General features: G+C 50.6%; 11 protein-coding genes across 11 annotated transcripts; 5 read left to right on the top strand and 6 right to left on the bottom strand.

Annotated features, from left to right (window-relative positions):
* Positions 1-340: 340 nt before the first annotated feature.
* Positions 341-1495, bottom strand: PHATRDRAFT_43744 (predicted protein). Its single transcript, XM_002177776.1, has one exon. It carries the CDS (start codon positions 1230-1232, stop codon positions 423-425), a length of 810 nt encoding a protein of 269 aa, XP_002177812.1. The 5' UTR covers positions 1233-1495; the 3' UTR covers positions 341-422.
* An 878-nt stretch (positions 1496-2373) lies between these two features.
* Positions 2374-3005, top strand: PHATRDRAFT_43743 (predicted protein; the record flags this gene model as incomplete). Its single annotated transcript, XM_002178088.1, has 1 exon — positions 2374-3005. The coding sequence occupies one exon, from the start codon at positions 2374-2376 to the stop codon at positions 2965-2967; it is 594 nt and encodes a 197-aa protein (XP_002178124.1). The 3' UTR covers positions 2968-3005.
* A 13-nt stretch (positions 3006-3018) lies between these two features.
* PHATRDRAFT_33025 (predicted protein) lies at positions 3019-3789 on the bottom strand (the record flags this gene model as incomplete). Its single annotated transcript, XM_002177775.1, has 2 exons — positions 3019-3643; positions 3707-3789. The coding sequence occupies 2 exons, from the start codon at positions 3787-3789 to the stop codon at positions 3019-3021; spliced, it is 708 nt and encodes a 235-aa protein (XP_002177811.1).
* A 636-nt stretch (positions 3790-4425) lies between these two features.
* Positions 4426-6385, bottom strand: PHATRDRAFT_43742 (predicted protein; the record flags this gene model as incomplete). The annotated part of the gene is made up of 1 exon (XM_002177774.1): positions 4426-6385. Exon 1 carries the CDS (start codon positions 6310-6312, stop codon positions 4426-4428), a length of 1887 nt encoding a protein of 628 aa, XP_002177810.1. The 5' UTR covers positions 6313-6385.
* Positions 6386-6855: 470 nt separating this feature from the next.
* Positions 6856-8413, top strand: PHATRDRAFT_43741 (predicted protein; the record flags this gene model as incomplete). Its single annotated transcript, XM_002178087.1, has 1 exon — positions 6856-8413. A coding segment is annotated over exon 1 (1512 nt), but the record flags the coding sequence as incomplete, so codon positions are not given.
* A 143-nt stretch (positions 8414-8556) lies between these two features.
* On the top strand, positions 8557-10276 carry TPT2 (triose phosphate/phosphate translocator; the record flags this gene model as incomplete). Its single annotated transcript, XM_002178086.1, has 2 exons — positions 8557-8628; positions 9288-10276. The coding sequence occupies 2 exons, from the start codon at positions 8557-8559 to the stop codon at positions 10224-10226; spliced, it is 1011 nt and encodes a 336-aa protein (XP_002178122.1). The 3' UTR covers positions 10227-10276.
* A 383-nt stretch (positions 10277-10659) lies between these two features.
* PHATRDRAFT_50741 (predicted protein) lies at positions 10660-11620 on the bottom strand (the record flags this gene model as incomplete). The annotated part of the gene is made up of 2 exons (XM_002177773.1): positions 10977-11620; positions 10660-10690 (listed from the first exon to the last, which is right to left on the bottom strand). The coding sequence occupies exons 1-2, from the start codon at positions 11465-11467 to the stop codon at positions 10660-10662; spliced, it is 522 nt and encodes a 173-aa protein (XP_002177809.1). The 5' UTR covers positions 11468-11620.
* Positions 11621-12127: 507 nt separating this feature from the next.
* On the top strand, positions 12128-12592 carry PHATRDRAFT_9731 (predicted protein; the record flags this gene model as incomplete). The annotated part of the gene is made up of 1 exon (XM_002178085.1): positions 12128-12592. A coding segment is annotated over one exon (465 nt), but the record flags the coding sequence as incomplete, so codon positions are not given.
* Positions 12593-13118: 526 nt separating this feature from the next.
* On the bottom strand, positions 13119-17292 carry SMC1 (predicted protein; the record flags this gene model as incomplete). The annotated part of the gene is made up of 4 exons (XM_002177772.1): positions 15874-17292; positions 14126-15745; positions 13790-13933; positions 13119-13718 (listed from the first exon to the last, which is right to left on the bottom strand). Coding segments are annotated over exons 1-4 (3711 nt in total), but the record flags the coding sequence as incomplete, so codon positions are not given.
* Positions 17293-18282: 990 nt separating this feature from the next.
* On the top strand, positions 18283-23821 carry PHATRDRAFT_54143 (predicted protein; the record flags this gene model as incomplete). Its single annotated transcript, XM_002178084.1, has 4 exons — positions 18283-21578; positions 21722-22686; positions 22795-23045; positions 23112-23821. The coding sequence occupies 4 exons, from the start codon at positions 18283-18285 to the stop codon at positions 23685-23687; spliced, it is 5088 nt and encodes a 1695-aa protein (XP_002178120.1). The 3' UTR covers positions 23688-23821.
* A 160-nt stretch (positions 23822-23981) lies between these two features.
* PHYH (phytanoyl-coa dioxygenase) lies at positions 23982-25371 on the bottom strand (the record flags this gene model as incomplete). Its single annotated transcript, XM_002177771.1, has 1 exon — positions 23982-25371. Exon 1 carries the CDS (start codon positions 25209-25211, stop codon positions 23982-23984), a length of 1230 nt encoding a protein of 409 aa, XP_002177807.1. The 5' UTR covers positions 25212-25371.
* Positions 25372-27561: the final 2190 nt, after the last annotated feature.

Genomic DNA, 27561 nt, shown 5'->3' with positions numbered 1-27561 from the left:
CCTCTAAATGTATCGAGTTTTTGGTGGAGTTGATGTTTGGCGATTTTGTGAGCGCTGAGTATAACGTACCATAGGAAGAAGTGGGAATGGATGCGAGGCACGAACGAAGGAGCCTACCGGTCGTTTCAATAGCGCACGACTTCGCGGAGGTTCTTCGAAGACTACCTCATCCCTAATGAAAGTAGATAGCTGTCACGAGTCAAATTAATAAGCCCTGATTGTCGACTTAGGGCTTTCGGCTCCGATAGCCAGAATAACGGTCGCGGTGAGGTACCGAAACTGACAGCTGCTCACACGGATTCAGTCAAGCAAATTCTATCGACAAAAGCCAATATAAATTGGAACCTTTACATTGGTTGATATTATAAGTAGTTATACAGTAACACAGATCAAGCTCATTTGGCCCCTCCACTGAATGAAATTCAGTTGTCTTGCTTTGGAGTTGAATTCGCGGCCATCTGTTGTTGTGTAATGACAGGCGGCGAAGCTTGGTTCTGTACTTGCTGCTGCCAAGCCAACATGGGATGCATAAACGGAACACCGCCCGCCATTACAAACTGCTGCCCGGACGCCGCAGCCGCGGCTGCTGCTTGCTGCATAGCCAAAGCCGTCATGGTGTCTGTGTATGCCTGTTGAGCGTTGGCACCGACGGGAGCAGCCGCAAGCTGACTCATATTGACACCTGGGATGGATTGCATTTGTCCCATAGCGGACTGCATAGCAGCGGCAGCGGCTTGCTGAAAGTTGGCCATGGCTTGCATGGTGGCACCAGGTTGCATTGCGGGAAGTGCTTGTTGGATCGTGTTGACAGGCGCGGGTGCGGTATTGGGGGCCAAGTTATTGCCACTCATAGTTAAAGCCGCGGCACGCGCAGCGGCAGCCGGGAATCCTTGGCTTTCGTAGACGGCTTGAGTCGCTACAGCTTGAGCCTGCACTTGCTCGCTATTCGTCTTTTCAGCATTTTCGGTCTTGCGATTCACTTGATGCGACTGATCATTCGGTTGGTCTGAACTTAGAGTGCTGTTCGAAGCAGTGCTAGAGACCGTGACTTGAGTCTGAGCTTGCATTAAAAGTCGTGTCAGCTCATCATTTTGTTGTTTGAGGGTTCCGTTGGCACGCGAGAAGAAAATCACGCTGCGTTGAAGTTCTTCAATCATAACCTTCTTCCGCCGACGCGATTCCCGAGCAGCTTTGCGATTCTGTTCAAGTCGGATTTCACGAGCCTTTGGCATGGGGGATCGTTTGTTCGCCTTGTCTTCATCGGCAGTTTAAGGGGCTTCTGTCTTGGACATTTTGGCTTCGGATTGCTCTGCGCCTTCTTCGCTTTTACGCTTGAGAAGGTTCGGGAGCGACGTGAGAGCTCCAGCAGCCGCATCAGCGGCAGCGTCAATTAGGTGCCCAACTTGCATACTCATGGTTGCGAAAAGAGAGAATTTAAGATGTTGATAGTGTGATGTACGAGAGAGTTCGTTGGCGTTTGTGAAAAAAACACTCGGCACAAGTTGTGTAGACGTCAACGTGAGATCAGCGCAGCGGTCACGGATAATGAAAGCGATTTTGCGTGATGCTGGCTCAAGGAAAGCTCTACGTCAATGAAAACGAAGGTTGACGTATAGGCTGACGGAGAAAGAACCGTCCCAGTAAAAAAAGTTTAGCTTACAAAGTCACGAATCTAACAAAGACGTCAGCAAAATTACGTTTATCCTCGGAGTATTCTGGCCAATCAAAAATTCGATCTTCGATTGTCGTGTTCGGAACAACGGCTGGCGCTGCTGGTCTGGCTTCACACTGGGATAGTCCTACGTCCACGGTTCGCTTTCGCCGAGCTGACGTTTCAAAAACCCGGATATGCCTTATAACCATTACGTAAAATTTGAATGACCAGCGAACAATCTGCTGGAATGAGTGGGGTGGCATCCAAATATGTATTTGCATTGGACAATTCATGTCGCCTTCGTTAAAGTGACGCTCGCTTCTCCGAAGAAGCATTTCGCTTTCCACTGACGTGGAACACGTCTCCCGAATGTCTTAAGGAGTGTTCTTTTTCTTCCACGCGGCACTCGAGGAAAAGGCTGGTGTACAGACGCCATCAAGATCGGGATGCCGCTCCTACAGGACGACCATCCATCATCGAATCATCACGCGATGGTCAATTCTCGAGCTATCTTCCCGTTAGACCATTGCACATTGGTTGTCCTCTTGGTGATGTCCGGTATTTCTTCCTGGTGTTGATTACAAAATTCAATCTGCAGAAGCGCAACTGTATAAAATATATCAATCTAAGCAATGAAAGGACTGACGCGAATCGTAACAATCTCTGGCTTGTGCATGTCAGCAAACGGCTGGTTTGTACCCAGCCGATGCCGATCAACTATGTCTTGGTCTCCGGCAAGATTGTCAGCCACAGCCACCGACAACGGGGGTAGTATTCACGGGCAAAATTCTTGTTTCCTGCCGCTGCGGCAGCTGGATCAGGACTATTACGCGCCTCGGATCGTTCAGATTGCGGGTGCATATCCTGGTTTGACGAAGGAAGAATTTTACGGAGTACAGTCTGAAGAAGCCGCCGAGGTTGGACAATGGTCGTACGATTTCAGTGACCCGGAAGGTCCTCAGGTGGGAACTGTGGCAATGGATGGTAGTGAATTGGTGTCGTTCTGTCCAGATCCCGTTGCTATTATTGCGGAGCATTCATCGGTTGGTGTCGACCTCCCGAAAGAAATCACCGAACCGGTAGATTTGATTGTTCTCGTAGATCGATCACGCAAGGGCTTTTCTGAACGGACGTTCTTGGTTGTGGATACCCCGGAAGAGGGGGTATTGATTCGAGCATACGGCGCTAAGGTAGAAATACCAGACGGCAGCGAGATTTTGGGGCAAGTGCTGCTAGTACAAATTCCATGGTTACCTAGCATGGCACCGACAAAGACGGGCTTTATGGAAGCAGACGAATATTTTGGCGCATAGTAAACCCGTGATTACGCTAAGAAAGCGAATTTGATACATTCTTATTGTCCTTTACAAAGCGTCCGCGGCAGGCTGATCCATGTACCGTTCAGCGGTATCTCGAATATGCCCGGCACGCTCTCGACGTTCTTGGAAGTCCTTTCGCAATCTGTTGTAAAAAAGCTGTAAGCATAGCACGCCCATGAAAAAGTATACAGCTCCGCAGACCACCATTATCCAGGCGACCGCCTTCACGTATTTCAATGAAGCGCTTGAATGCGCAATCTCTTGATTGCGAGCTGAGGATGTATCGTTTTCTTCCAATCCCAACACTCCAACAAAGGCATAAAACAGACCCCGCGATATCCAAATACGAAATATAGCCGATTCTCTAGCAAATTTGGTCCACTCCAGTTCCACTAAAATTGCCAAAAGACAGAGAGCAATGACATAAACGCGCATCACATATTGGACCGGACCGACCTCTTCAAAGACCATCCCGACGAGCTGACCTACTCCCATATTTACGGCGGACAGGATTGTGACACATGATACAAGCACGACCAAGGTATGAAAGAATTTTCGACGAGGATGGGTCTCCTCCTGTAGTTGGGTCTGTAGCGCACTTTGTCTTTGGGCGGCCGCGTTTTGGTCGGCCTGTTTGGACCAGGCTTCGATCGCTTGCGTATCATTGTTACTAAACGATAGATAGAGTGTTGTGAGTAAGCGTAATAGGAAAAGACATGACGTCTAGCTATACCTCATCATTCGCGTGCCAGGTAACCAGAACCAAGGAAAAGTTTGAGCATTCGGTACCAGGAATGGCTGAAATGGAGTTGTCATGTTACAAAAGCGCGTCCCGCAGTCACCGTCTCGTGCTGACAAATTCATTCTTATGCTTACCCCATTTCGTCAGTCGGTTTTCGAAGCGTAGCAATATGTTTTGTAGAAAGGGAAGATGGCAAGGTGTCCAAGTTAGAGACCACGACCTTCAAAGATGATCAAAGAAATTTCTCATGTTAATTTTGTTCGCTAACTGGAAACATCTAAATTTCGAGTTCGCATCTCTTGTGTCGTTACGACGCCTCGCGTGCCTACAGCTGCGCTCCGGCACTGCTTCTATATTGCAATGGCAAGCTAGACTGAGCCAGAAGCTAACTGTAATTTGAGTTATGTTTTTATGGTTTACGTTCGACCAAGCAAAACCCGATCCGCCCCGAGTCCCACAAGGAAGGGCCTCGATGCCTCAACGTCAATCTTAGTCGATGCCATATTTTACAAACGGGCAGTATCAAAGTGGACCCTCGTTCTTTTCTGACACATTAGACCTTGAACGGCGAAGAAAACCGCATCAGCGCACGGTCAACGGTCAACAATAGGGTGGGTAAAACAATACTACCTGTCATAGAGGTCTGATCAGTCAAAATAGCCTGCAGTATTTCCTTTCTGTGATGAGATGATGCGTGATTACATTTGAGCTCAGCCATTGGGACTGCCATCAACATATCCTTCTACTGGTGACGTGGTAGCCTTTGTTTGAAAAAAGGTTGTCATCGTCGTTTGCGTCTCGACCTTTTCATGCTCCTCGACAATGGCTAGTGCTGCTTCCCTTACCACACGCTGGTACATCTGACGCGAGTAACTGAGACAAAAGTCCACGCGGCGGAAAAACGGATTATTGTTCAGGCTTGACATACGCTTAGAGAGACTCAGGTAAGCCGGGTCCATGAGGTCCAAGACATGAAGAATCAGCTCAGCATGCCTGGGGTGGAACTCAAAAGACTCGTCTTCCACAACGAACCTTCCAATTAAAGAACTCCCAGCTTGGAAGGTTGCGAACATGCACTCGGCAATGGCGAGACAACGAGGTCCATCCATTATAAGTATGTGCTCCTGGCGTTCCATTTCTATCAGCGCAGCGTAGGGAGCGACTAGCGCTTTCCAAGATACTGACCCCTCGACCTCCTTTAAGAGTTCTTGGTTTCCTATACACTTCGCAATGCTTTCAATGTAATTTGGAAATCGTCCGGAAAAATTCAGACACGAATCGAGTGCTTGCAGGCCGACAATAACCTTATACAGGCCACATGGCTGGTCGACGCCTTGCGCTGGTGGCACGCTACATACAACTGCCGATCGACACAACCACGCTTCTCTATCATCGCTGTCGTCAGCTCCTTTGAGCCCCGGACCCAGATTCTCCAAACCGCTGATGATGGCCTTGGTTGTTATCCACATCCATTTGATCAGGTTGACTTGACCTTTTTCCGCCGCGCTGGAGACTAAATTGAGAATCCTTTCCACGGCTTGCTGCAATGGCGCTTGAAGATCAAAATCTCGTATAGGGGAACGTATGTGGACATCGATACTCAGAAGCGCTAATGCTACCATCCCGGTGGTGGCCGATTGGGCTCGGACCGAAGAGGTTGCAGTCGTAGATAGAGTGCTGTTCCATAAAATTAGCAAATGACGCAGGCCATTGAGATTCTTCCTCGACTCTTTATTGATGCTACAATTGCTGACCGCCATCGACGCCCTAGAGTGAATCAGTCGAGTTTCTACCCAGCATTCAAGAGCGGAGCAAAAGGCTTCAAAACTGACCAAGGGAGTAGGGCGCAAGCGCCCCTCTGGATACAAGGTCAACAAACAATGCAATACCGCATCCCCTAAATCACAGAGTAAGTCGTCCATTCCTGCGCTAAATGCGACCCGCACAAGCCATTTGATGAGCGAAAAAGGCAACGTTGAGTTTTGCTTCCGTAACAAGCGACTCAAAGCATCACACCGTAGAAACGTGGCAAGCTCATTGATCTCCAATACGGCCCGAAAACGGGTCACCAGAGCGGTAATCTGTATTGTATTTAACGATGAGTCCTCTTCCAATTGCGCCAATATCGTAGTCAACTCCTTTGTTGCTTCACCAATCGACAGAAAAACGTTTACGAGATTCTTCGCACGTTTCGGATCCATACCTTTGATAATCTCACGCCGCCCCAAACAGCTACTTCGATCCGTATCAAAGGCCTGTGCCAGTGCCTTCCGATGCGAGCGATCCCACACTCCTTCGGGATCAATATCGTCACTCCCATCTACGGCGTCCCAGTGTGCCTCCCGTGAATTGGATTGCAGCGCTGCTTCTTGTTGCGTCAACACGCGTTGACAAAGTTCTTCATCATCCAAATCAATGTCGTGCGTGTTTTTGATTTGCGAAACACGCTTATCGAGTTCGTGGACGCGGTCGGATTCAGCCACGCATGCGCCCAAAAACTTCGCCATTCGAATTTTCTCACGCTCGGCAACTTTGGTTTGACGCGCCGAAAATACCGGCTGGGTCGAAAGAAACTCTTCATCGCTGTCCGAATCCATTGTATGAATACTGGTGATCTTCGATTGTCGGTGAGGAGAGGGATTCTGACGATCTTTTGGTGATCCGTACTTGATATTCGTTCGTTACATTACACACTTTCCACTTTTCCGTTGGACTCACAATCGAGCATACCTTGTCATTGTCTGAGGAAAATTGGAAGACACGACAGTCGGGTTCGACCCAGTTGATACATGCGTCCCAAAACCCTTCTATGCAAGTCAGGGGAATCCTGGCAAAAAGGGAGATCAAGATGTGTACAATGTCACATACGCTACTATGGAGACATTCCTAGCTAACGACATTGCATGTCCAATATTGAATCCTTCCATTTAATACCTTACGGTCAACACAAACACATGGTAAACCCCTATTCCCTCACAGTCAGTCAACGATCGCGTTATTCTATCAGTTAGGGTTCAGAATTCGACGGCACCTCACCTGAGATAACTGAAAGCCGCGGGAAACGTCGTCTCTACTCTAGTTAGCCCCAGTCGACCAAAGCTCGTGTGCAGAGTTGCAGACTACTTCCTCTTCCTTTGCAGAATCTTCGCTTTGGAAACCGGTACACTAATCGGACATCAATGCACCATGCGATCTGTGAGGAAATCTATGGCTAGACCTGTTTCCAGCTGTCCAACCGATGCAGGAACTCGTGCTTCGATCGATCGTCAGGGATGCCTTCTCTCCTCTTACCAGTCAACATCATCCTGGCAGATACTTAGCGTTCGAAGATTTGCAGCGATGAGTAACGCGCTTGCGGACCTACGAGTGCTGAATAGAAGGACAATCCCCTTCGTCACGTCTTTGCGCTTCATGGGAACGGTCACGACACAGGCCATGAAATGCACTGACAGTGAAAAATATTCTCGAAGAACAGAGTCTGCCCCTTTGTCTTCATTACCAGACTTCGATCGCGTAGTACAAGAGGCCGATCGATTGTCCCAACTAGCTGAGCAGTCGAAAAAGTCTATTTCAGAGGAAAATGCTTCACAAGCAATTGTGGCTGCTCGGGACTTGTTGTCAATTGCGAATCAGTTCAACTACCAGAAGATGGACGATAAGGAAGCAATGGAAGAACAGCGGGTGGCGAGTTTGCATCGAGCCTTCCTGTCGATTACGTCCTGGTGTTTAGACTTTATACTAGAAGGGAGTTTGTCGTTGGAAGACTCAAAAGAACTTCTCGACCAGACCGTTGATCTAGCACGGCGCGCATTCAACTTGTCCCTTCCCTTCCACCTTCCACTATACCAACGATTGATGAATACGGTTGCAAAGCACGACACCAGAAAGTCTGATACAGCTGATACAATTTTGGAAATATCTTCTTGGGCAACGGTCATGCTGGACACACCGATTCCGGCTACCTTTTTCGATACAGTTCTTCAAACTTTGTCGTCGCAGAAACGTTTTGGTCAAGTCACCATTGTGCTGCGTGGCATGCAAGCGCGGCATGCAATTCAGGGAGCTAGTATTGCAACAGCAGCGGACCTTTTGAACACCGTTAGCAATTCTATAGAAACACACTCGCAGGACAGCTCATTTTCAGAAACGGAAGCTACCGAGCTGATAAATGAGCTCGAGGAGTCAATAACTTCGGCGTTGGAGCATTCGGACACCTCCGAGTCAATCCGTGAACGGATTGACGCTCTCTTTCGTCAGCTGAACAGTCCAGCCAATCCAAACGATGGCAAAGGAAATCTGGCTAGCTTTGATAAAGAAAGATGGAAGGATGCCCTTGTACTCGATATCGCTACCTTAAACCAGCGTCATGACAAAACGAAAACGCTGTTGTCAGACTTAACGAAAGACACTCAGAAACTCGTAGAGAAACCTTTGTTTCGACGGGTTGGCCAATATAATCGCGGAGATGAAATTATTGAAGTCGTGCAGGTGCAGGATATATCAGACAGTGACGACACGGACGATTCGACGGATCCGGATGATCTGTTGTACATGCGTGACAGTGAAAAGTACAGGCTACCCGACATCACTGAATACGTGGAAGAGTTGAACGGAGACAAGAAGTTGCTGTTTACCGAGGAATACGAAGACACGCTGTGGCTAAGGGACTACGACAATAACATAGCAATGTTCGAGAGCGTATTTGGAGAAGAACGATCCGATGATGATTCGTCGGATGATAGCGACGACGATGGAGACATTCACTAGAGAAACGTCGTTATCTCGTTTGGTGCGGAGTTAAACTTCCAATAATTCGGAAGCAGCGCTTTGACTCTAACGAAATGCTCATTATTGTATTACATAAACTGAAATCACAAAATATTTCACGGTCATTGGATAAGAGGCTTCTCGCGGTTCGCGATGAGAAGTAAGCTACTAGGTAGTCAATCCTGTCTGGATTGTCACGATCTCGGCATTTCCTAGCTAGAAAGGGAGGGAGATAGCCGCAAATTTCGAAAAAAGGGGAATCTCGAGAGCACATTTGACAATGAATTAAAATGGAATCTCGTCGATTGTCTTATCAATCATGCAATATAAAACTCCCGTGGACATAACTTTACGTTAGCAAGAAAGGAATCCTTATTTCAGATTGAGAAAAATCACACCACTGCGTCATCACTAGCGATTCGATGCAAGTGCGTGTTCCGTTTGTTGGACCAATCAAACGACGATCCGTGGAGTTCAATCGCTGTCCCTCCAGACTCACACTTCGCGATTTGTTGCAATTACACAAATAAACCATATCATTCAAGGTCAATTCCACCATGAGTTCCTCGACTGCGAAAGATAGCGGCGCCGCGTCGCCTTTAAAGCTTGTGAGTATTGCAGATGTATTGATGGTGCTATAGAACGAAAACACTGGGAAGTTTTTGAAGAAGTGTTGGTTTTATGGCCAAGGAAAAAGAGAACCGTTTCGAAGACGGCAATTCAGTGGGAATCGGATATGGATGGTGACCATTTTTTTCTAGGCATTAATCTCATGCTGGTGATTGCTTTCAACTTGTTTTTACAGTTTGTGCTGGTAGTTTGCTGGTATGCCGGAAATACATTTTACAACATTTACAACAAGAAGGCTGCCAACATGATCCATGCCCATTGGTTCTTGGCTGCTGCCCAGCTCGTTGTTGGTATTGTTTGGAGTTTGGTAATGTGGGGAACGGGTCTTCGCAAGACTCCCAATCTCACAGCCGCAGATATTGCTGCCTGCATCCCGATTGGTCTCTGCGCTAGTTTGGCTCACTCTGGTTCTGTCTTGGCGTCAGCTGTGGGGGCTGTGTCCTTCGCACAGATCGTCAAGGCCTGCGAGCCTGTGTTTGCTGCCGTCGTCGGTATCCTGATCCCTCCCGCTGACATCAAGCCACCGCTTGCTTACATTATGCTCGCTGTCATCGTCGGGGGCGTTGGGCTGGCCTGTGTCAAGGAAGGTAAAGGGGTTGATATCAATGTCGAGGCCTTTCTCTTCGCCTCCATGGCCAATCTTGCCGCTGCCTTGAAGGGAAAGCTTGGAAGTTCCGTGACCAAGGCGCTGAAATCGGACAAGACGAAGAATATGGATGCCGCCAATGTTTACGCCGTAATGAACATCATCTCGTTTATCTGCACAGTTCCTTTCGTCGTGTTTACAGAGCTTCCCACGTTGCGCCAGGAGTGGGACCACGCTGTCACTGCGCATGGACTCAACAACCTACTCTTTAACATTGGAGTCAGTGGATTCTGCTTTTACATCTACAACGAGTTTGCTTTCGCTTTCACCGCCAACGTTGGAGCCGTCACTTCGTCGGTCTTGAACACGGCCAAGCGCGTCATTATTATTGTTGCGTCGTCTATTGTTTTTCAAGAGGTCATGGAGCGCAACACGATCATCGGATCTGCCATTGCTATTGGTGGCACCTTCGCGTATTCGCTTGCTTCCAAGGCTAAGCCAGCAGCGAAGAAGGCCAAAACCTCTTAAGCACGTGTCATTCTCCTCTACATTTTAATGATAGTTGACTTGTTACTTGGAAAAGCAGGGCGCTTTGTCTCAATTTGGGGTCACATACTGTACAAAAGAAGCGCTTTTTCGGTCAGAAATAGGCTTGCATGAGGACCTTTCATGATTGATCGACCGTTCGGATCTTTACGGGTGTGTTGCGTAGATCGCATCGAATTGCAGCTTAACACATACATGAGCACTCTCTTCCAGTTTCGTTCTTTCGGTTGGGGTGTAAGTGGTCCCACTTGCTACGCGTTGATTTGCGATTCCATAGCCGCAAACATCCCATCCTTTACTAACATTAAGTAGCACTGAAGGCGCCACGCCGGACATCCGGTTGTCGGATCAGTTAGTACTATCGAAGAAGTTCTTGCTTACGTTCATGATCACAGAAAGATTGTCACCAGGAAGATCAACTCCAATATAGTCTACAAACTCCTCGTCTAGATGTTATGATAGTAAAGCTGCTACTTGGAAAAGATTCTTTGCAGATCGTCGCCCGTAACATTGCCCATTTCTCTAAGCTTACCTTCGTTGATGGCGTTAGCCAACTTTTGCAATTGTGCGGATAGTTCGTTCTTGGACGTTTGACAGTCAAGACAACAATTCCTTTTCGCTGATAAGGTTTCAGCCGGACAGGGCATGGGAACAACATCCCCTTCAGTTATAAATGCTTTGACATCCAACTTAAAGTCATCCGGCACATTTTCGGGAATTTCAAGTCGAAACGTTGCTTCCTGTCCGATGGCCTCGGCCACGGCAATCTCCATGGTATGGATTCCGCGTTTTTGCAAGTAATCGGCGTTCAATCCATTCAGTATTTCAGCGTACAAATAGATAGCGAGTTCTTCAGCGGTAGCGTGGAATATGGGGAGCATGACACAGTCAGCGGCGGGAAATACGAAATAGGTGCCGTCCGCACACTCGATGCGCACTGATTCATTCTCCGTCGTGATTTTCAATACATCGGAATGTACCGGACATAGAAAATGCTCGTTGATGCGTTTGCACACTTTTTTGCAAACATCCTTGACGCAACCGAAATCGATCAAATATCCGTCGGCGCCGATCTGCCGACGACCCAAAAGACGAACACCGATGCGGTAGTTGTGACCGTGGAGTCGTTCACGGTATCCTTGAAAGGCCACGAAATGAGCGGCGTTGAATTTGAACGTATCCTTCGAAACGTATACTTCGAAAGAAGTTGTCGGCGGTGGCATATCAAGGTTACCAATCAATAGCTTGATCAGCAAGTTGCCAATGTAGCTCTTTTCGGATGTTCTTTTGTGAATTAGGGCCCGACCACAGAAAGTCGAAGCGCATGGACGCAACTTTTTCTCTCATGGGTGGAAGATGGTTCGATTTCGGTTTCGGTTGGTCTTGACTGTCAGAGTTAGACGCACGAACTACCATACTTTGCAACAATCTCAGTGTGCGGCAAGCGGCCAGGCGAATTGATTTGCGGCTCGGTTCGTCCCGTACTTTTGGCTGCCCGTCAGTCAACGGCTGCGAAATCAGTCGACTGTGACATTTACATCGTGTAAGCAGCCCTTTATCCGTGTAAGCAGCCCTTTATCCCCCCACGCATGAAAGCGGCGATTTGTAGGAGGTACCAAATTGTATGTTTTGTTACATTAGTTACTACATTTGCGACACTGACAGTGAAAAGCCGGAGCCTATACGTACAATCCCAATCCTCTAGTCTCCAGCAACCCTCAAGATCACTGATTATGACGGAAGGAAACGCTTTGCATACTCCTCATACCTTCTCTTTTATGCGTCGAGGAAAGGTAGCTTCAAAACCAGCCGAAGAATCTGCCGGCGATGCCCCTGCCGATGGCAACAAAGAAGAACAACAGCAGCAACAAACGCCGAACCCATACGAGAGTTCTATCAAGACTTTCAGCACGGTTGAAACGGTAGAAGAATTCTGGGCGACTTACAATTTTCTCAAACGGCCTAACGATTTGCCGTCAACTACAGATTATCACTTCTTTCGCAGCGGAATCAAACCGACTTGGGAAGATCAAAGCAACGCGAAGGGCGGCAAATGGATCGTCCGTTTTCCCAAGGGTCTCGCAAGCCGCTTCTGGGAGGAGATTCTTCTCGCGCTGATCGGATGCCAGTTCACTGGAGTTCCCGACGGTGAAATCTGCGGGGCTGTCTTGTCCATTCGCCATTCGGAAGACATTATTGGGATCTGGAATCGCACGTCCGTGGACCGGGATATCATTGAGCGTATTCGGGATGCTCTCAAAAAGATTCTGCAGCTTCCGTCGCATGCGCAGATGGAGTACAAGCCGCATCAGACTTCAATGCAGGATCGGACGTCCTTTCGCAATACGCGTACGTGGAAACCCAAGTCAACCGAAGGCCGTTTGGCTTCGCAAGGTGAGAGTCGCAGTACTATGAATCGGAGATCTGGATCGTGGGGCGAGCGTGAAGAACGCAAGCCCAATCAATCCGAATCCTCTCGCGCTTGGCGTTAGCGTTGCTTTGAGCTAGCACAAATAGCGAAACATACCTAAATATAACTACTGTCGTACTCGCTTCAGCATTTTGTCTGTCGCTAATGTGAACTTTTGTCGCCCACCTAACAGTATGCTTTTTATGGTGACGCATGGCCAAACTTATTTCGACTGTTTTGGTGAATAGTTCTCGTGCTTATTTACGAACGAAAAAATCATTGACAAACATAAAACCACTTTCGCCAATATTTACAAATTACTGCTCCGGCACTGTGTTTTCCATACTACCGCGTTTGCTGGAACGACCAGAGGCTTGCGAGTCCAAGGAGCGCTTGCCACTGCGACGACGAGCGCCACCAATGGCACTACTCTCGTCGGCCTCCGACAGGCGCGTGTTGCGATCAAATTTCGTCAAGTCTAAAGTAAGAGTATGGCTCGAGTTCGTACCGACATCGCGGTAGATACCTACTAATCCTTGGCTGTGCTCGTAGAACATGTCTTTGAGACTGATTACGATGCACTGAAAATCTGTCTGGCTGCGTTGCTTGATATAGTTGCAAACCTTGCGAAGGTTGACGTTGTCCAACGCTGCATCAATTTCGTCCATGATAAAAAACGGCGCCGGGTGGAACGAATGAATGGCAAACAATAGTGACAGAGCGGCTACCGTCTTCTCGCCGCCACTTAGCTGTTCCATGTCACGAAATCGCTTCATCGGTGGCATCGCATTGAACTTGATTCCACCTTTATACGGCTCTTCGGCATCGTCGAGGCTAAGATAGGCATTCCCACCTAAAGGATGCTTGCTACTCTTGGTCATGTCGGTGTAGATTGTCTTCAAAGCCTCATCAATATGGTTGAAAGCCTCGTTAAATAGTTTAGCGCGCTTTGCCTTGACTCGTTGAAAGGCCTGAGCCGCTTTCGCAGACTTCTCTTTGGACTTTTCGTAGTCCGAGCTACTTCCTTTGAGGCGATCGGTTATGGTAGAGAACGCTTCGCTGGCCTAAAACGGAAAAAAAGAGTGTTAGCCAGTGACTCATCCACAGTAAAATCCGTTTACGGGTAGGAGCATACCTTCATATTTGGAGTGATACTCTCAATGTTGGCAGCTATTTTGGCCAGCTTGTCCTCGAACTCCTTGCGCATTCGCTTTTCATCGCGGTCACTCATGCGCTGCTTCAGAGGACTGGGCATTCGGGAGAAATCTACGCTCGAAGCCTTCTCAAGGTCCAGGACGACAACGGTATTGTCTGCCTGGGAGAAGTGTGTCCGCGAACGGCTCTCCTGTGTCAGTGGAATACTTGCGCCAGTCGCTGAGGACGACATCTGTGATTGGGACTGACTTTCTGACTCGCCCGCTTCGTCCACGCCGCTTCCACCAGCGCTGTGGCGCTGAGAGCGAGTGCGGACCTGAGATGCGTTGTCATCTCCAACTCGCGGCAGCAAGACTTCCTCTACATGCGCTTTTTGCAAGGTATCATGCAACTTTGCACGAAGGCGTTCGAGCGCTGTCTCTTCCGATCCAATGGCTTTGTCAATACGAATCCGCTCATTCTGGGCCTCCGTCAAGGCACTTTGAGCATCCTGCACTTGCTCCTCGAATTTCTTCTCGTTGTCGATCGCTTCCTCCACCTTGATTTCCGCTTCGGCCAGATTCGCTTTGGCCTCATCGACCTTCTTGCGCAGTTCAGATTCCTTCTTCTTCGCTTTGGCAAGAGCAGCCTTACGTTCCTTGATCCGCTTTTCGATACGTACAATGGGCTGTTGGAGATCACGCCCCGACTCGTATTTTGTTTGTTGCTCCAGCTGCGCAATGTGCTCCATAAACGTGCGTTTCCTCTCGTTGAATTCATCCCGGCTTTTTCCGATCGCCTCTTCGTAAGCGTTCAAATCTCGCAGACCAGTCTCGTCACGGAAATCTCCAAGAAGCTCATCCTCCGCCGCCTTGACTGCGGCAATTCCCTTCTGGACCGCAGTATTGGCCTTGGAAAATTCCTTTTCGCCCGCCGCCACTTGTTTTTCCAACTTGGCGAGCTGCTTTTCGGTCGACTTTAGCAACACCGTCTTTTCCTCCAGTTGCTTTTTGGTAAACTCCAGATCGCTTTTTGAATACTGGTCTTTGTTGCGGAGATTACCAACCTTGTTCCGGAGCTCTTCGATCTTGCTCGCGTGTCCCAAAGACCCACCAGCCCCAACTCCGCTGCGTCTGTTGGAGGCACCGCCGGTATCCAAGGCCTCCCGTTCCGCTTCCAACTGAGCTTTCTGCTCCTGAATTTTATGGAGATTCTGCGCATCCCAGCGTCCCGATTTGGAGTCCTCGTCTCGTGTGACTCCACCCGTCATGGTACCCGCTTTGCTAATGACGGCCCCTCCCAAGGTGACCGCCTTGACGCGAGATTGGGGTGAGTTTCCCTCGGACCGACCGCCTCGCCGCGACGAGGACGATCCAAAGCACAGTTCCCGGGCCGCATCCAGATCTTCGGCCACGACCGTATTCCCCACGGCGTATTGCACGGCTCGGTGGACCGCGTCGTCACAAGCAATTACGTCGGCTACCAGGCTGTATCGGCCGTCCTTGGCCACGTGCGCCCGCAATCGTTCCGTACTATCGGGTGACGGCGTTTGTAGACTATCCAAGGGCAGAAAGGTGGCCGTACCGACGCGCTGTTCGCGCAAGTACTTGATGCACTCAAAGGCCGTCTGCTTGGTATCCACAACAATGGCGTCCATGTCTTTCCCGGCCGCGACGGTAACAGCGAGATTGAATTTGCGGGAGACGGGGCGACACAAATCGACGAGTCGACCGTGAACCCCGGTAAAGTGCTGTTGGAGTGAGGCGATGGCCCGCACCAAACATTCCTCGTCCTTACTACGGGTACTGTCGTACTTGGCCTCCCGTAAGGACGCATCGAGCTTTTCTATGTCAACATCCAATTCCTGGCGACGAACTTGGACCCGCTGCGCCTGTCCTTGGACTTGCACCAGTTCATGTTCCGTTGCCTGCAGATCCTGAGTAGTATTTGCGAGACTCTGGGAGGAAGCGCGAGAAAACAAAAAACAAAACACGCGAGCGTGAGAACACAGCATGGGCAACGGCATGCCCCTCCGTTCCTATCCAAGCCAACATGCCAGACCACCCACCCACTCGTCCACCGTACCTTGGTAAGTTTCTCGCGTCGGGTGTCGAGTGCCTGTACGTCGCGTGCGGTTTCCGCCTGGGCCGCTTGGGCTTCTTGGAGCGTGTGTTGGAGTGTAGCAACGTGAGCACGTGCCTGCTCCAGGCGTCGTTGGGCGGCATGGAGCGCGTGTCTTGGTGCGGCACTGGCGGCAGCAGCCTGGTAGCGGAGCGCTTCGTAACGTGTTTCTTGCTCGGGCGTGAGTTGGACGGGAGCGGCGTTGGCCTTGATTTCGTCGTAGTCGCGTTCCAACGCGGTCAGCTGTGTGCGGTAGTCGGCAATTTCCTTGGCAATCGCGTCGATTCGTTCCCGGTGCGTATCGGCCTCCGTCTGTTTCTTGGCGACTTGTTTCTCGTCCTGCGCGAGTTTGTTAGCGAGGGATTTGATTTCTTCCGTGGTTTGTATGACGGCGGGTTCTAGTCGATCCGCGAGTGCGGCGAGTTCCACCCGGCGTTGTTGGCGTTGTCCGGTCTCCCTCCGGGCCGCACTGGCTTGCTTTTTGGCTTGTTGGAGTGTCTCGGCGTGTGTTTGTTCGGTGGCGCGGTGGGCGTCCCGTTCGTCGCGGAGTTCCCCGAGGACGGCGTCCCGCTCGTGTCGGTCCCGGTCCAAGTGGTAGAGTATCCACAAATAGAGCTCGGTCTCGACGTCGGCTTTTTCCGTGAGTAGTTGGTGGAACCGGTCGGCCTCAGTCTTTTGTTCCTTGAGTAGTTTCCGCTCGGCCCGGAGCGTCTTTTGCTGTTGCAACAGAAAGACGGTATTCTGCTGCGCTTGTTCCTTGTCGGCGTGTCGTTGGCGGTAGTCGTCCGCGAGTCCGGCGGATCCGGCAATTTGCTCGACGAGGGCGGTGAGTTCCGCCGGCGACTTGCGCGCCAAGGCTTCCACGTCTCCCTGAAAGACGAGAAAGTTCCGCGCCTTGACGAGGACCCCAATGTCGGCGAGGGCGGCTTCGTAGTCCGTCCAGGAAACAACCTTCCCGTCCAGGTGGTACTCCCCGACTCCGCGGACGCCAATGGTCCGTCCGAAGCGTGTCTCGGCGCCGGTGACGGCGTCGGCGTACACGAGCGTGGCCGACGCGCGGAGTGCGGGCGTCGTACTAGTAGTACTCACAGTAGTACCAATCGTCGTGGGAGGACGAAAGACGAGATCCGCCAGGACGGTACTGCGCAAATCGCGGGACTGTACGCCGAGGACGAAACTGACGGCGTCCATGAGATTGGACTTGCCGGCACCATTGGGGCCAATGACGGACGTAAAGTCGCGAAAGGGTCCGATGGTTTGTAAGCCCGCGTAGGACTTGAAGTTCTCGAGTTCCAGCGACGTGACGGGCATGGTGGACGACGCGAGTATCGGTCAACGCCGCAACGAACACACACACACACACACACTCGCACGACGACGACGGTACACACACGAAGGAAAAGGAAGAAAAGGCACGTATCCTAGTAGTGTACACGAGACACAGAAAGACAATCGAATGTCAGCACAGGTCAGGGTATATGGTCAATGCCGTCGGAATACGGAAACGTTTCCGGTGTCGGCGGGAAGAGTCGGGTCCCTGTCCCAAGCTAGAGAAATAGCGGTAGGCAAGCATTTCGTACTCCCTGTATCCGTCACTGTTCCATTTACCTAGTAGTCGATGGAGACGGCGCGCCACACGCCGGACCCTCCTTCGCGCCCGAACCGCGAGTCCGCGCTCAACGACACCGCCGTCTCGAACCGTGCACGAAAAAAGCTGACATCCATACGGGTGCTATACATACATTTGCGATGTGCACAGACAAACAATCACTCCGGACACAATGACCCTCATCGCGCGACGATTCCCGGGACTCAGTGTCCGGTAGGTAGACCTGCGTAGTGCAACATAGTTTGGGGTAGCGTATTCACAGTCAGTCACGGTAGTTGTGTCCGGCCTCCACGAGAGAGTAAAGTGTTGGGGATGTCCCCCCTCCCCTAGTATGAGAGCTACCCGTAGCTCGTACAGTCAGGTGGGCAAGCACGGTACCGGACCGACCGTCCCCGTGCCCCCCTTTTTTTCCTCGTTCCGTACGGAACACCCAAACGAAAACCAACTAGCTAGAGCGAGACCGTGTTGTTTAACTATTGTTCCATTTCCATATGCGGTGACGAGTGTTGAATTGGGTAGGTACGCTTCTGGTTGTACACACACACACACACTGATACACAAATAACAAAACAGAGAAAGCTAAACAGAGAAAGCTTACTTGTGGTGCAACGGAATTGGTGGACGAGACCTACCCACCACCACAGCAATCGTTTCCGTTGCTGCGTCGACCTCGCCAAAAAGGACACAAACTGATACACACACACACACACACACGTGCGTTTGTCTGTTTGTTTCGTTGCCGCACCGAACACCCCCGTGTAACCATGACGACGACGACGACGGTACCGCATGCCACGGTTCCCGCCGTCCCCGCAGCGCGCCTCGTGGGTCAGGAAGCCCGAATGGTCCTCACATCCTTACGGGGTGGACCCCCGTACGTGGCACGCGGAACGCTAGCGCAAGACTTGTTGGATCTACGGGATCGGCTCCCACAGTTGCGGACTACGACGAACACCACGCTCGCTACCGGTAGCCCCACGACGCCGGTGGGTGAGACTACCCACACCCACACCAACACCAGCATTAGTGTACACCCCAATGCGTCCGATACAGCCGTGGACGATACGAACGACGACCGTTCGTACGATTTTGTCCGTCCCTTTCTACAAGTCGTCACGGATCCACGAGCGGCAGGTCCCCACACACTCGTCGCCTTGCGATCTCTCCACCGCATGCTGCTCAACAAATCCTTGTTTGTCCTTTACGATCATCAACATCAGCAACTACAACACCCACCACCACCATTGAAATATCTGCAGCAAAACCACAGTGCGGTGTTGGCTTCGATTGTCAAGGCCGTCTTGACGTGTCAGTTTGAACAGACGGATGCCGGGGCGGACGAAGCCGTAGAAATGGCCGTCGCCGAAGTCCTCGGACAAGTCGTCGCGCTACTCCCGTCGCTCGGGCTACCGGAAACCGTGGACCCTCGTCACGCCGCTATCACTCCCGAGACGTTAGCGGAAATCTTCCACGCCGTCTTTGTCACGCGCACCAGCAGTGCCCTGGCCAATTCCCCGGCACTGGTCCTGCGCTTGGAAGATATACTCCTCCAAATGACCCAACACGTCTTTCGGCCCGGCTCGCCACCGAACGAAGCAACCGCCACGCCCAATCGAAAAGTGTGGCTGGGACGATGTCAAGCCGTTTTGGAGTTCTGGACGCATCCGCTCCTGCACACGCCCCTGGTCGGTGGGGATGGATTGGACGAATCTACTCGGGAAGATCAGCGTCTTTACGACGCCACCCGGGTACTCTGCTTGCGAGCGGTACGCACAGCCCTCCAAACCGGATGGGCCGAAGCCTCAATCGCTACCAGTTACGATATGGACGACGAGGAAGACGACGACGAACACTACCAAAGCCTAATCAGTATCATTCAGGACGATTTGTGTTTGTCCTTGCTCATGACTGGTCAGGCCATTTGGGCTTACCACGATGCCCACACCAATATCTCTCCCGGATTCGTATCCCTCGAAGTCTTGTCGGAAATTTGTGCCACCCTCACGACGCTTTGGAACACCCTCCCACTACGCACCGTGTTAATTGCGCAGTTTGAAACCATCTGGACCGGCTTTTACACCCGGGCTCTCGTGCTCTTGCGCAAACGCCACCCACCCACTAATTCCTTGTCCTTCAACGCCAACTTGACCTTTGACGCCGAAGTGGAAATTATTCTCGAATCGCTCGTGGACGTTCTCTGTCTCCACGATCACGTCCGCTCTATTGCCGACGGAGACGGCGGAGCGCTGGAGACAATGTTTGCCTACTACGATTGTCATTTACGTCGCTCCGACGTGGCCGTCGGGCTCATGGTGGAACTCTGTCGTTGTTGTGGCGGGGCCGTGGATCCGGACGGGGAGACGCTCGTCCTAACCCCGTCCACCAGCTTTTTGGCGCGGCCCCCCACTTGTGAGGATTCGGTGCATTCGGATACTTCCGATACGGCGACACCTCCCGATACGGCCGTATCGTCTCCCATGGTACAAGTCGATCACGTATGGCGACCGGTTCCGCCCCATCTCAAGGAACTGTGCGCACAAGCTCTCATGGGAGGAATGAAATGCTTGTTCCGCGACGACAAGGCCTCGGCCGAAACCCTGCTGGAACGATCACGGCGCAAACGGTCCATAATGAGTCGACAACTGAAAGACAGTTTCGAGGAGGCCTTGTCCGAGACGATCCCCAACACAAACGTTGCCGAATTATCGGTGTCACCCTCCTGCACGCACGTGCTCCGAGACGTGAAAACGAAAAAGCGTCTCATGCGCAAGGCGGCGCGCATCTTTAACCACAAGGCCTCCCGGGGCATCGAATTTTTGCTCGATGCCGGGCTGGTGGCCGACCCCGTTACTCCCATGAGTGTCGCTACCTTTTTGCGCAACGGCATTGTGGTCGGTCTGGACAAGAAAGCGGTCGGCGCGTATTTAGGCGAAGCCGGTAAGGCTCCCATTGCCGGCAAGTCGCCACTGTCCTGGGAACGCGACTGGTTTCATAAGGATGTCCTACAGAGTTATTGTGGACTGTTTCGATTCGAAGGACAGTCCTTGTTGGACGGGCTGCGCATGTTCTTGGCGGCGTTTCGTTTGCCGGGGGAGGCTCAACAAATTGATCGCATTCTACAAGCCTTTTCCGATTCGTGTGGACAGGTCTGCGAAGAATCAGCCGACGGCCGTCTCCAGTTGTTCTCGGAAGACCCTAAGCGGGCAAGTGACGCGGCCTATCTACTTTCTTTCAGCATCATCATGCTGAATACCGATCGACACAACACCAATATCCGGGAAGACCGCAAAATGAGTGCCGCTGACTTTGTCAAGAACAACACGGACTACGGACGTGACATTACCGAAAAGGGAAAGGAATTTCCGAGCGAATTTCTGGAAGGAATTTACCACAGCATCAATGATGAAGAAATTCGTACGGAAGGGGAAGGAGCGGACGGCGCCATGACTGTAGAACGGTGGAAAGATGTCCTCCGTGGCTCCACCGAAGAAGCCGAAGATGAGTTTCTGCCCTCCTTGCACGATGCCGAAGACCTGACCGAACTAGTTCTGGAACACGTGTGGAAGCCAATCATGTCGTCCATTGGAGCTTTCTGGGGGATGCCTCGTGTAGCAGACGATGAACCCCTGTCGCCAAGCGATCCGGCACAAAACGGCATGCTTGGGGTACAAGGTGCTCGTCTCGGAATGGACATGGCGTTAGAAATGCTGCACGGAGTCCGGAAGTTGGGTCGTATCGATATCTTCCGTAAGATTTTTTCTTGGATCTGTGACTATACCGGTCTAATTGGGGATTACTCGGTAGATGCTGTGGAACGCACCTGGTCGCTGACCAACTCGGTCGAAGCACAGAGTGCCGTTGTTGCTGCGATTCGTACGGCGCTGGACGCTGGCGAGGACCTGAACGGAGACGGATGGAAGCGACTCTGGTCCATCCTTTTCGAAATGCGCGACTTGAAGCTTCTTGCGTACGGTGGACCTTCTGCCAAGTCAAGTCTACTCCACGAATCGGATCCGGACATCCTCGACGAGAGCGCTCGTCGAGATTGGACAATTGTCTCGTTAAGGGTGATATGGATTTCTTCAATCGCCCTCGTAAGGAAAAAAAGTCAACTATGAGCAGTTCCGTGTTCGGTGCTTTCGGGCGAGCGCTCTTTGGAGCGGACACGGAAAACGATGACGAAAGATCTGCACAACTGGATAGCCCAAGTCGAAGAGCACCCGTAAGCTCGGTTCACGGCAAAGAAGACCTTGTCGTGTGGGACGATTATGCACCTAGTGACGACGAAGAGGAGCCACAATCTGTGGAAGAGTGTGATGATTTATCGAGCGAAATGGAAGGGCTCAGTCCAGGCGCCGAGTTTGAAAACCTTTTGATTAGGGAAAGCCTAGGCATGAGTCGTCAATTGGACTTACCAGTCACTGGCCTGGAACGAATGGACGAAGCCAGGCGGCATCTCGTGTCTCCACGCGCTCGCGTCCGTGGCCGACTGACAAATGCATGCAACTTTAAGGCACTTGTTTCGGACAGTCGATTTCTCAACGACGCGGGAATTCGTGTCCTCTTGCAAGCGTTGGCGGAGCTCATCGCAGGCATGAGTCGGTCGACGAGACTTGCTGAAGCTCCACCGCTTCCTCCCCCAAGCGGAGGTCTCGAACGCAGCTCTAGTAGTGATTCCATCGCAACCCCGGTTTTCTTGCCGACTAGTGGGTATCTTCCGATTTCCCCGGCTTCCGAAGCGTTTGCTGAAGTTCTCATATGCGAAATTGCTTTGAAGAATAGAGACAGGTTGAAGATGCTTTGGAAAGATGTTCTGCAAGACCATTACCTGAGCTCTTTGACGAGTATTCTTGTCAATCCAGTCGAAGGTGCTAGTACCGCAGTTCCCCAACCAGATCCAGGTCTCGAGAAGCGAGTCACGGGATTGCTTCGCATCAGTATCTGCGCTGTGCAGCGCGACGAGCTTTCCAACGAAATTTTGTCTGCATGGAAATACTTGCTTCCTATAAGCGATGAACAACGAGCGTCGTCGCCTTTGCGTGTGCTCGACAAGCACATTGGTGAAGGATTGTGGAGAACCGCATCTTCGGTTGATGGCCTTCATTCACTCAACGCCGATGGCTGGGAAGGTTTGATGTCGCTTTTAAAGTGGTGCGCAAAATGTGGCGGTATGTCAAAGCCTGTCATCTCGCACGGCAGTCAGGTGTCGGCGCCTCTTCCTGAAAACGATCCAGCATACCAAGGATATCGAACAGCGCATCTGATACTTAACACAGAAGACTTGGATAAACGTGTCCCTTGCTCTATTGTGGATGCTCTTAAAGCATTGGTAGAAGCAGGTCAAAACCGCGCCTATCCACAGCTGAGTATCGCATCTTTGGATTTGCTTCACACGCTGCACGAGAAAAAAATAAATTCGTTGCAAACGGAATCATTTTCCGACGAAAACGCTGCTTTGTTCTGGTCCGGATGCTGGCGAGAGACCGTTGCAGTGATGGCGGAAGCGGCTGAGCTGTCTTCCGATACGGTGCGTTCAGCTTTCCCTCTATGTTTTGTTTTAGTGCTTGACTAAACCTGTTTTCTTTCATTTTAGAATGTTCGACAACATTCATTGTCAATGCTGACTGATTTATTTTTGGAAAAGCGAAAGACTGCAATACCAGTAGCACACGTTGCTGGTGTCCTCAGTGAAATATGCGTCCCACTGGCAGGGCGCTGCATCTTACGCCTTCAAATGGGTGATGATTCGATTGAGAATTCAGACGCGTTGATGATTGAGTTTGAGCTGTGCATCAGTCTTATCTTCAAGCCCTTGCGACACCATCTCAACACGGGTATGTCGGCGATTTCCGACGGAAACCTTTCATCCATTTGGAAGTCGGTGTTATCTGTTCTCGAAGAACTGCTGCGCGAAGACAGCCCTTCGCTGGACAGCAACGAAGGTCAACCTTCGTTACCGGTGAATCTGAAAGCTACAATGAATCAACTTGTTAACGAACATCTTCAGAATGCCATATCAGTACTTATTGCCGCCGGGGTCTTGCTGTCGGAAGGCTACTCCAAAGCTTCAGAGGACATTTCGTTTATAACCTGGGAATCTGTTGGTCGAATGGGGATTCCTGAAAGTGCCGTTGTGGAATGGCGACAGCAAGCTTTGCATGAATCATAATAAATTGTATCGATTTATCTCAATCAAATCAAAAACTGTCCCTTTACGGATCAAGCCACTATGTATTTGCAATATCCAAGTAGTATGCAACTGGGACTAATGTAGTGAATATTTAAAAGAAGCGCAAGTTTCGCATGGTCCGCCTGTTAAGGTATAAGAGTCTAAAGGATTTGCCGATTCGATCCGGTCATTTTCGCTACCTCTGTAGTGGAGTATATTCTTGTTGATGCCGTGCGTTTGTCAGATCGATGCTCTTTGGAACTTGGAAATGTGCTCTTAGGACATGCCCGTCCCTCATGATCGACTGTCTAAGACTTTGAAAAAGGACTTGAATCTTTGCCCGGATGCTGTCGTAGCCATACCTCCGATCTTGGTGACAATGTCCAGGGCGGACCGTCCCACTCGGCCGGCATCCCGTTCGGCACGCTCGTGTGCATCCGATTGGGGATAGACGACCGGAAAGAAAGGCGACTTCAGATCATCACCATCCTCCATTCCATGACGACCCAAATCCGAAAGTACCCCACCCGTACCTCGCTTGTCTGTGTACTTGGTACCCGCTTTTGCAGCCGTTCCCCCGAGCACTCGTCGATAGGATGTCCAGATGCCGTCCGCAGGTCCATCAATCTTGTGAATGGTCTTGGGATGCCAGACTAGCATATCTCCAGGTTGTGTGCGGAATTCCAGGAGTTGTTCTCGATAATCCTCTAGTCCTTCTTGTTGAATGTCGACAAAGACGGCTTGTGGATCAACGGCCGTGTTGCGGTGTGATCCCTTAAGGTACACCGGAGCACCGTAATCCTTGGGCGTTTCGTCCATGGTGATCCAGAAACGGATTCCATCTTGAGGTGTGATAGGTCCATTCTGGTTATCTTGATGCCATTTGAAACCCTTATTGGGATTTACCATAAGCAAGTCAGTTGAAACGCGGATTTCATCTGTGCGCCCACACTGCCGAAGCACGTCGCCCATAGCAGAATGATAGTAGAATCGCGCAAAAGCACCGTTGGTCTGCCATACATTGCGTTGAATGTAGTCGTACAGCTTGGATGCTGTACCCGCAAAGGCCCAGAAATGGGGATTATCAACCTGGTAAGCAGTTGCCTTTCGTAAGTAGTCGACCCATTCTTCGTCAAAAACACCTTTGATCAAAACAACTCCATCTCGCTCCAACGTTCGGATCTGTTCATCCGTGATGTGATAGCTTTCCGGAGGGGTCACATCCTTAGTAATTCCGTGAGGTAGTGGGAGATCGGGGTCCTGTAGACCAAAGTTATATTCCCACATCGCAGGTTCCCTGACGACTTTTTCTTTCTTCTTTGTTGGAGCAGAGGGAGATGTCGTTTTCGAACTACTAGTTGATTTCGCCTGGACTTGTTCGGCTTCTACCGTATTGGACGACTGGTGCAATGCCGAGCCACAAGATGTCGACAATGGATTATTGGGCGATACCGAAAAGGAGTGAGTCGAGCCCAGCAAGAGCATCGAACTTAGCAGGAAGGAATGCGATTTCTTGCACCACATGTTGGAAAAGGATGCAGGCTTCGGTTAAGACAATGAAGAGTCGTAGATACTATAAAGATACGTCGATACGAATTTCTTCAAGAGTTCTCTTTGGTACACTACTGCTTGAGATAAGTATGGAGAAGGGTTGCGGAGAGCTTCTCGCGGGCTGCTCAGCAAGATTCGAAACAAGGCGAATGTTCGCTGTTACCGCAGCAAGGGGATCGATACCGAGAAAACGCTCTTCGAGTTGCCGATTCTCGTCTTTCGCCGACATGCTACACGCCGACGTCAAGTCCGGTTGCCGACCGACATACACGTTCCCAACACGAAGCCAACGCGGGCAAGATCGGTACAAGTTCAACTTGACGTATCCGCCAACTTATCCAGTCATGACTCGTCTTCAAGGGTTTTTGATGATGTCAGCAAGTGAAATCACGCTACGACCAGATGCCGGATTCGGCAGCCACGCAAGGGTGCGACGGAGGAAACAGACAATACAACAGTACTGGCGACGTACAAACCACGTCTTAGTTGGTCACGGAGACACAATTGGCAAACGTTGAGGTAGAGTCAAGACTTCCCAATGGAATCACTTAACAGTAATAGCGGTGGTCTTTATATTTAGATATCTTTGAATTCTCTACACAAGGTGTGGGCGACAACGGAGTCGCTGTTGTCGACTCGAGTTCCCCAGTGATGGGGGGTAGCTAGGCAGTTGCTGATTTGACCTTTTCCAAAATGACGCCCTGTTCCAAACCCGGTAACAACCCCGGAGTTCCACTGAACAATCCTCCGATTGATTCGCCCCCAATGAAGATTTGCGGCAAGCTAGATTGGGAGGTCATATTCAGCAGTGCAGCTCGCGTTTGAGCACCGCCTTCAACCATTAAACCTGGAATCCATTCCAACCCCAGACTTATCTCGATGTATTCGATATCCAAACGATCCAACAATGCTTTTGCTTCCGTAGAAAATGGTGATAATTTGTACGTATAAATTACGACAGGGCTTTCGTTCACAGCGCGTTCAATTTCCGCTTTCGCCGTAGAAAGTTCCTTTTCGTACGCAGTCACGTCGTCCCGATTCGATCCGGCCTGAATAGGTGCCAGTATTTGGAACAGAGGTTTCGCCAAGGGCAACACAAACTTCGACGCCCACTGCAAAACTTCATCCGGGGGTGTCCAATTGGCGTATGTTTTGTACAGATACTGAGCTATGTCCGAACTTTCCGCGAGCGCCTGATTTGTATTGGGATCCAGCAAATATGGGCATTGGGATGATCCTCCCGTCAACTCGGCCAGCTCATCCCGCCGTGGTGATTGCTTACCAGCTGATCGGAGTTCGTAGGGTAGGTCAAGTTCCGTCAAGACTTCGCGGACGAGGCGACAAAATTGATTCCCTTCGTACGAGTATAGCACGAGGGCTTTGGAAGGACGTGGTGCGTTGATCGCGGCGGGGGTTACTCGCATGCCCCGGCCAACGCGAAGTAACGTGGATATGTATCCACCAATTTCGCGAACGATGTAGATTGCCTGTTCTTTGGTATCTTCGACTGTCGTCACAGGTAGCTCATATTTGTCTTCAAAATAGGAAACAATTTCTTCGTATCCTGACAGTAGGATTTCTTCTTCGCCGGGCTCAATTAAAACCATTCGGGGAATTTCTGTGCCTTCGGGCAAGTAGAACTCGTACGATTTGTCGGTGAACACACGAGAATTGGGTGCTGCTGGAACGACAAGTTCGACCGTCAAATCTAATTCGGTTATCTTTTCGCGAACTTTTCGACATGCAGGCGAGTTTTCAATATCAAATAATTGCCTGAGTTTGGGTTTTCGGTTCACTGGTATCGCATAGGCGTTTTCAAGGACTGTTACACCTCCAGGGAATCGAGCGATACTGGCAAGACCGGACGTGAGTGTATCCAGCGGATCCGGAACGGAATGCAAAGGGATCTTTCGAAACGTGCTTTTTCCAATGCCGGCCAATGGGACAAAGCCATGCGTAGAGCGCAAACAACTATATAAGGCAACTAACTGTAAAATTGAGCTGCCTCGAATCATGTTGGTTGGTACAGAACAAACGAGATGGTGCGCTTTCTGGTTTGATTGCCTCCAGTGCACTGGTTGCGAGGGCTTGTAGCTAACAATTCAACGAGTTTTGCATCGGCGTATTTACAGTTATATTTCAAGCCCAGGTTTGTCTGGATGTGGAAAGTGTTGTGTTGAGATCTCCATGCGTCACTGAAAATGTAATCACAGCTCCGGGTCCTAATGTTTGCAAGCTAGCATTGGCAGCTTGCTGTAATTCTTTCTCTTGCACTTGGTATTTACAGTTAGCAATGGCGCGGCGCATCCACTACTTTGTGGCT

Source organism: Phaeodactylum tricornutum, chromosome 2, assembly GCF_000150955.2.
Source record: "Phaeodactylum tricornutum CCAP 1055/1 chromosome 2, whole genome shotgun sequence".
In the NCBI taxonomy this organism is placed as follows: Eukaryota; Bacillariophyta; class Bacillariophyceae; order Surirellales; family Neidiaceae; genus Phaeodactylum; species Phaeodactylum tricornutum.
The sequence above is the reverse complement of the archived record's forward strand: the minus strand, read 5'-3'. Positions and strand labels throughout refer to the sequence as shown.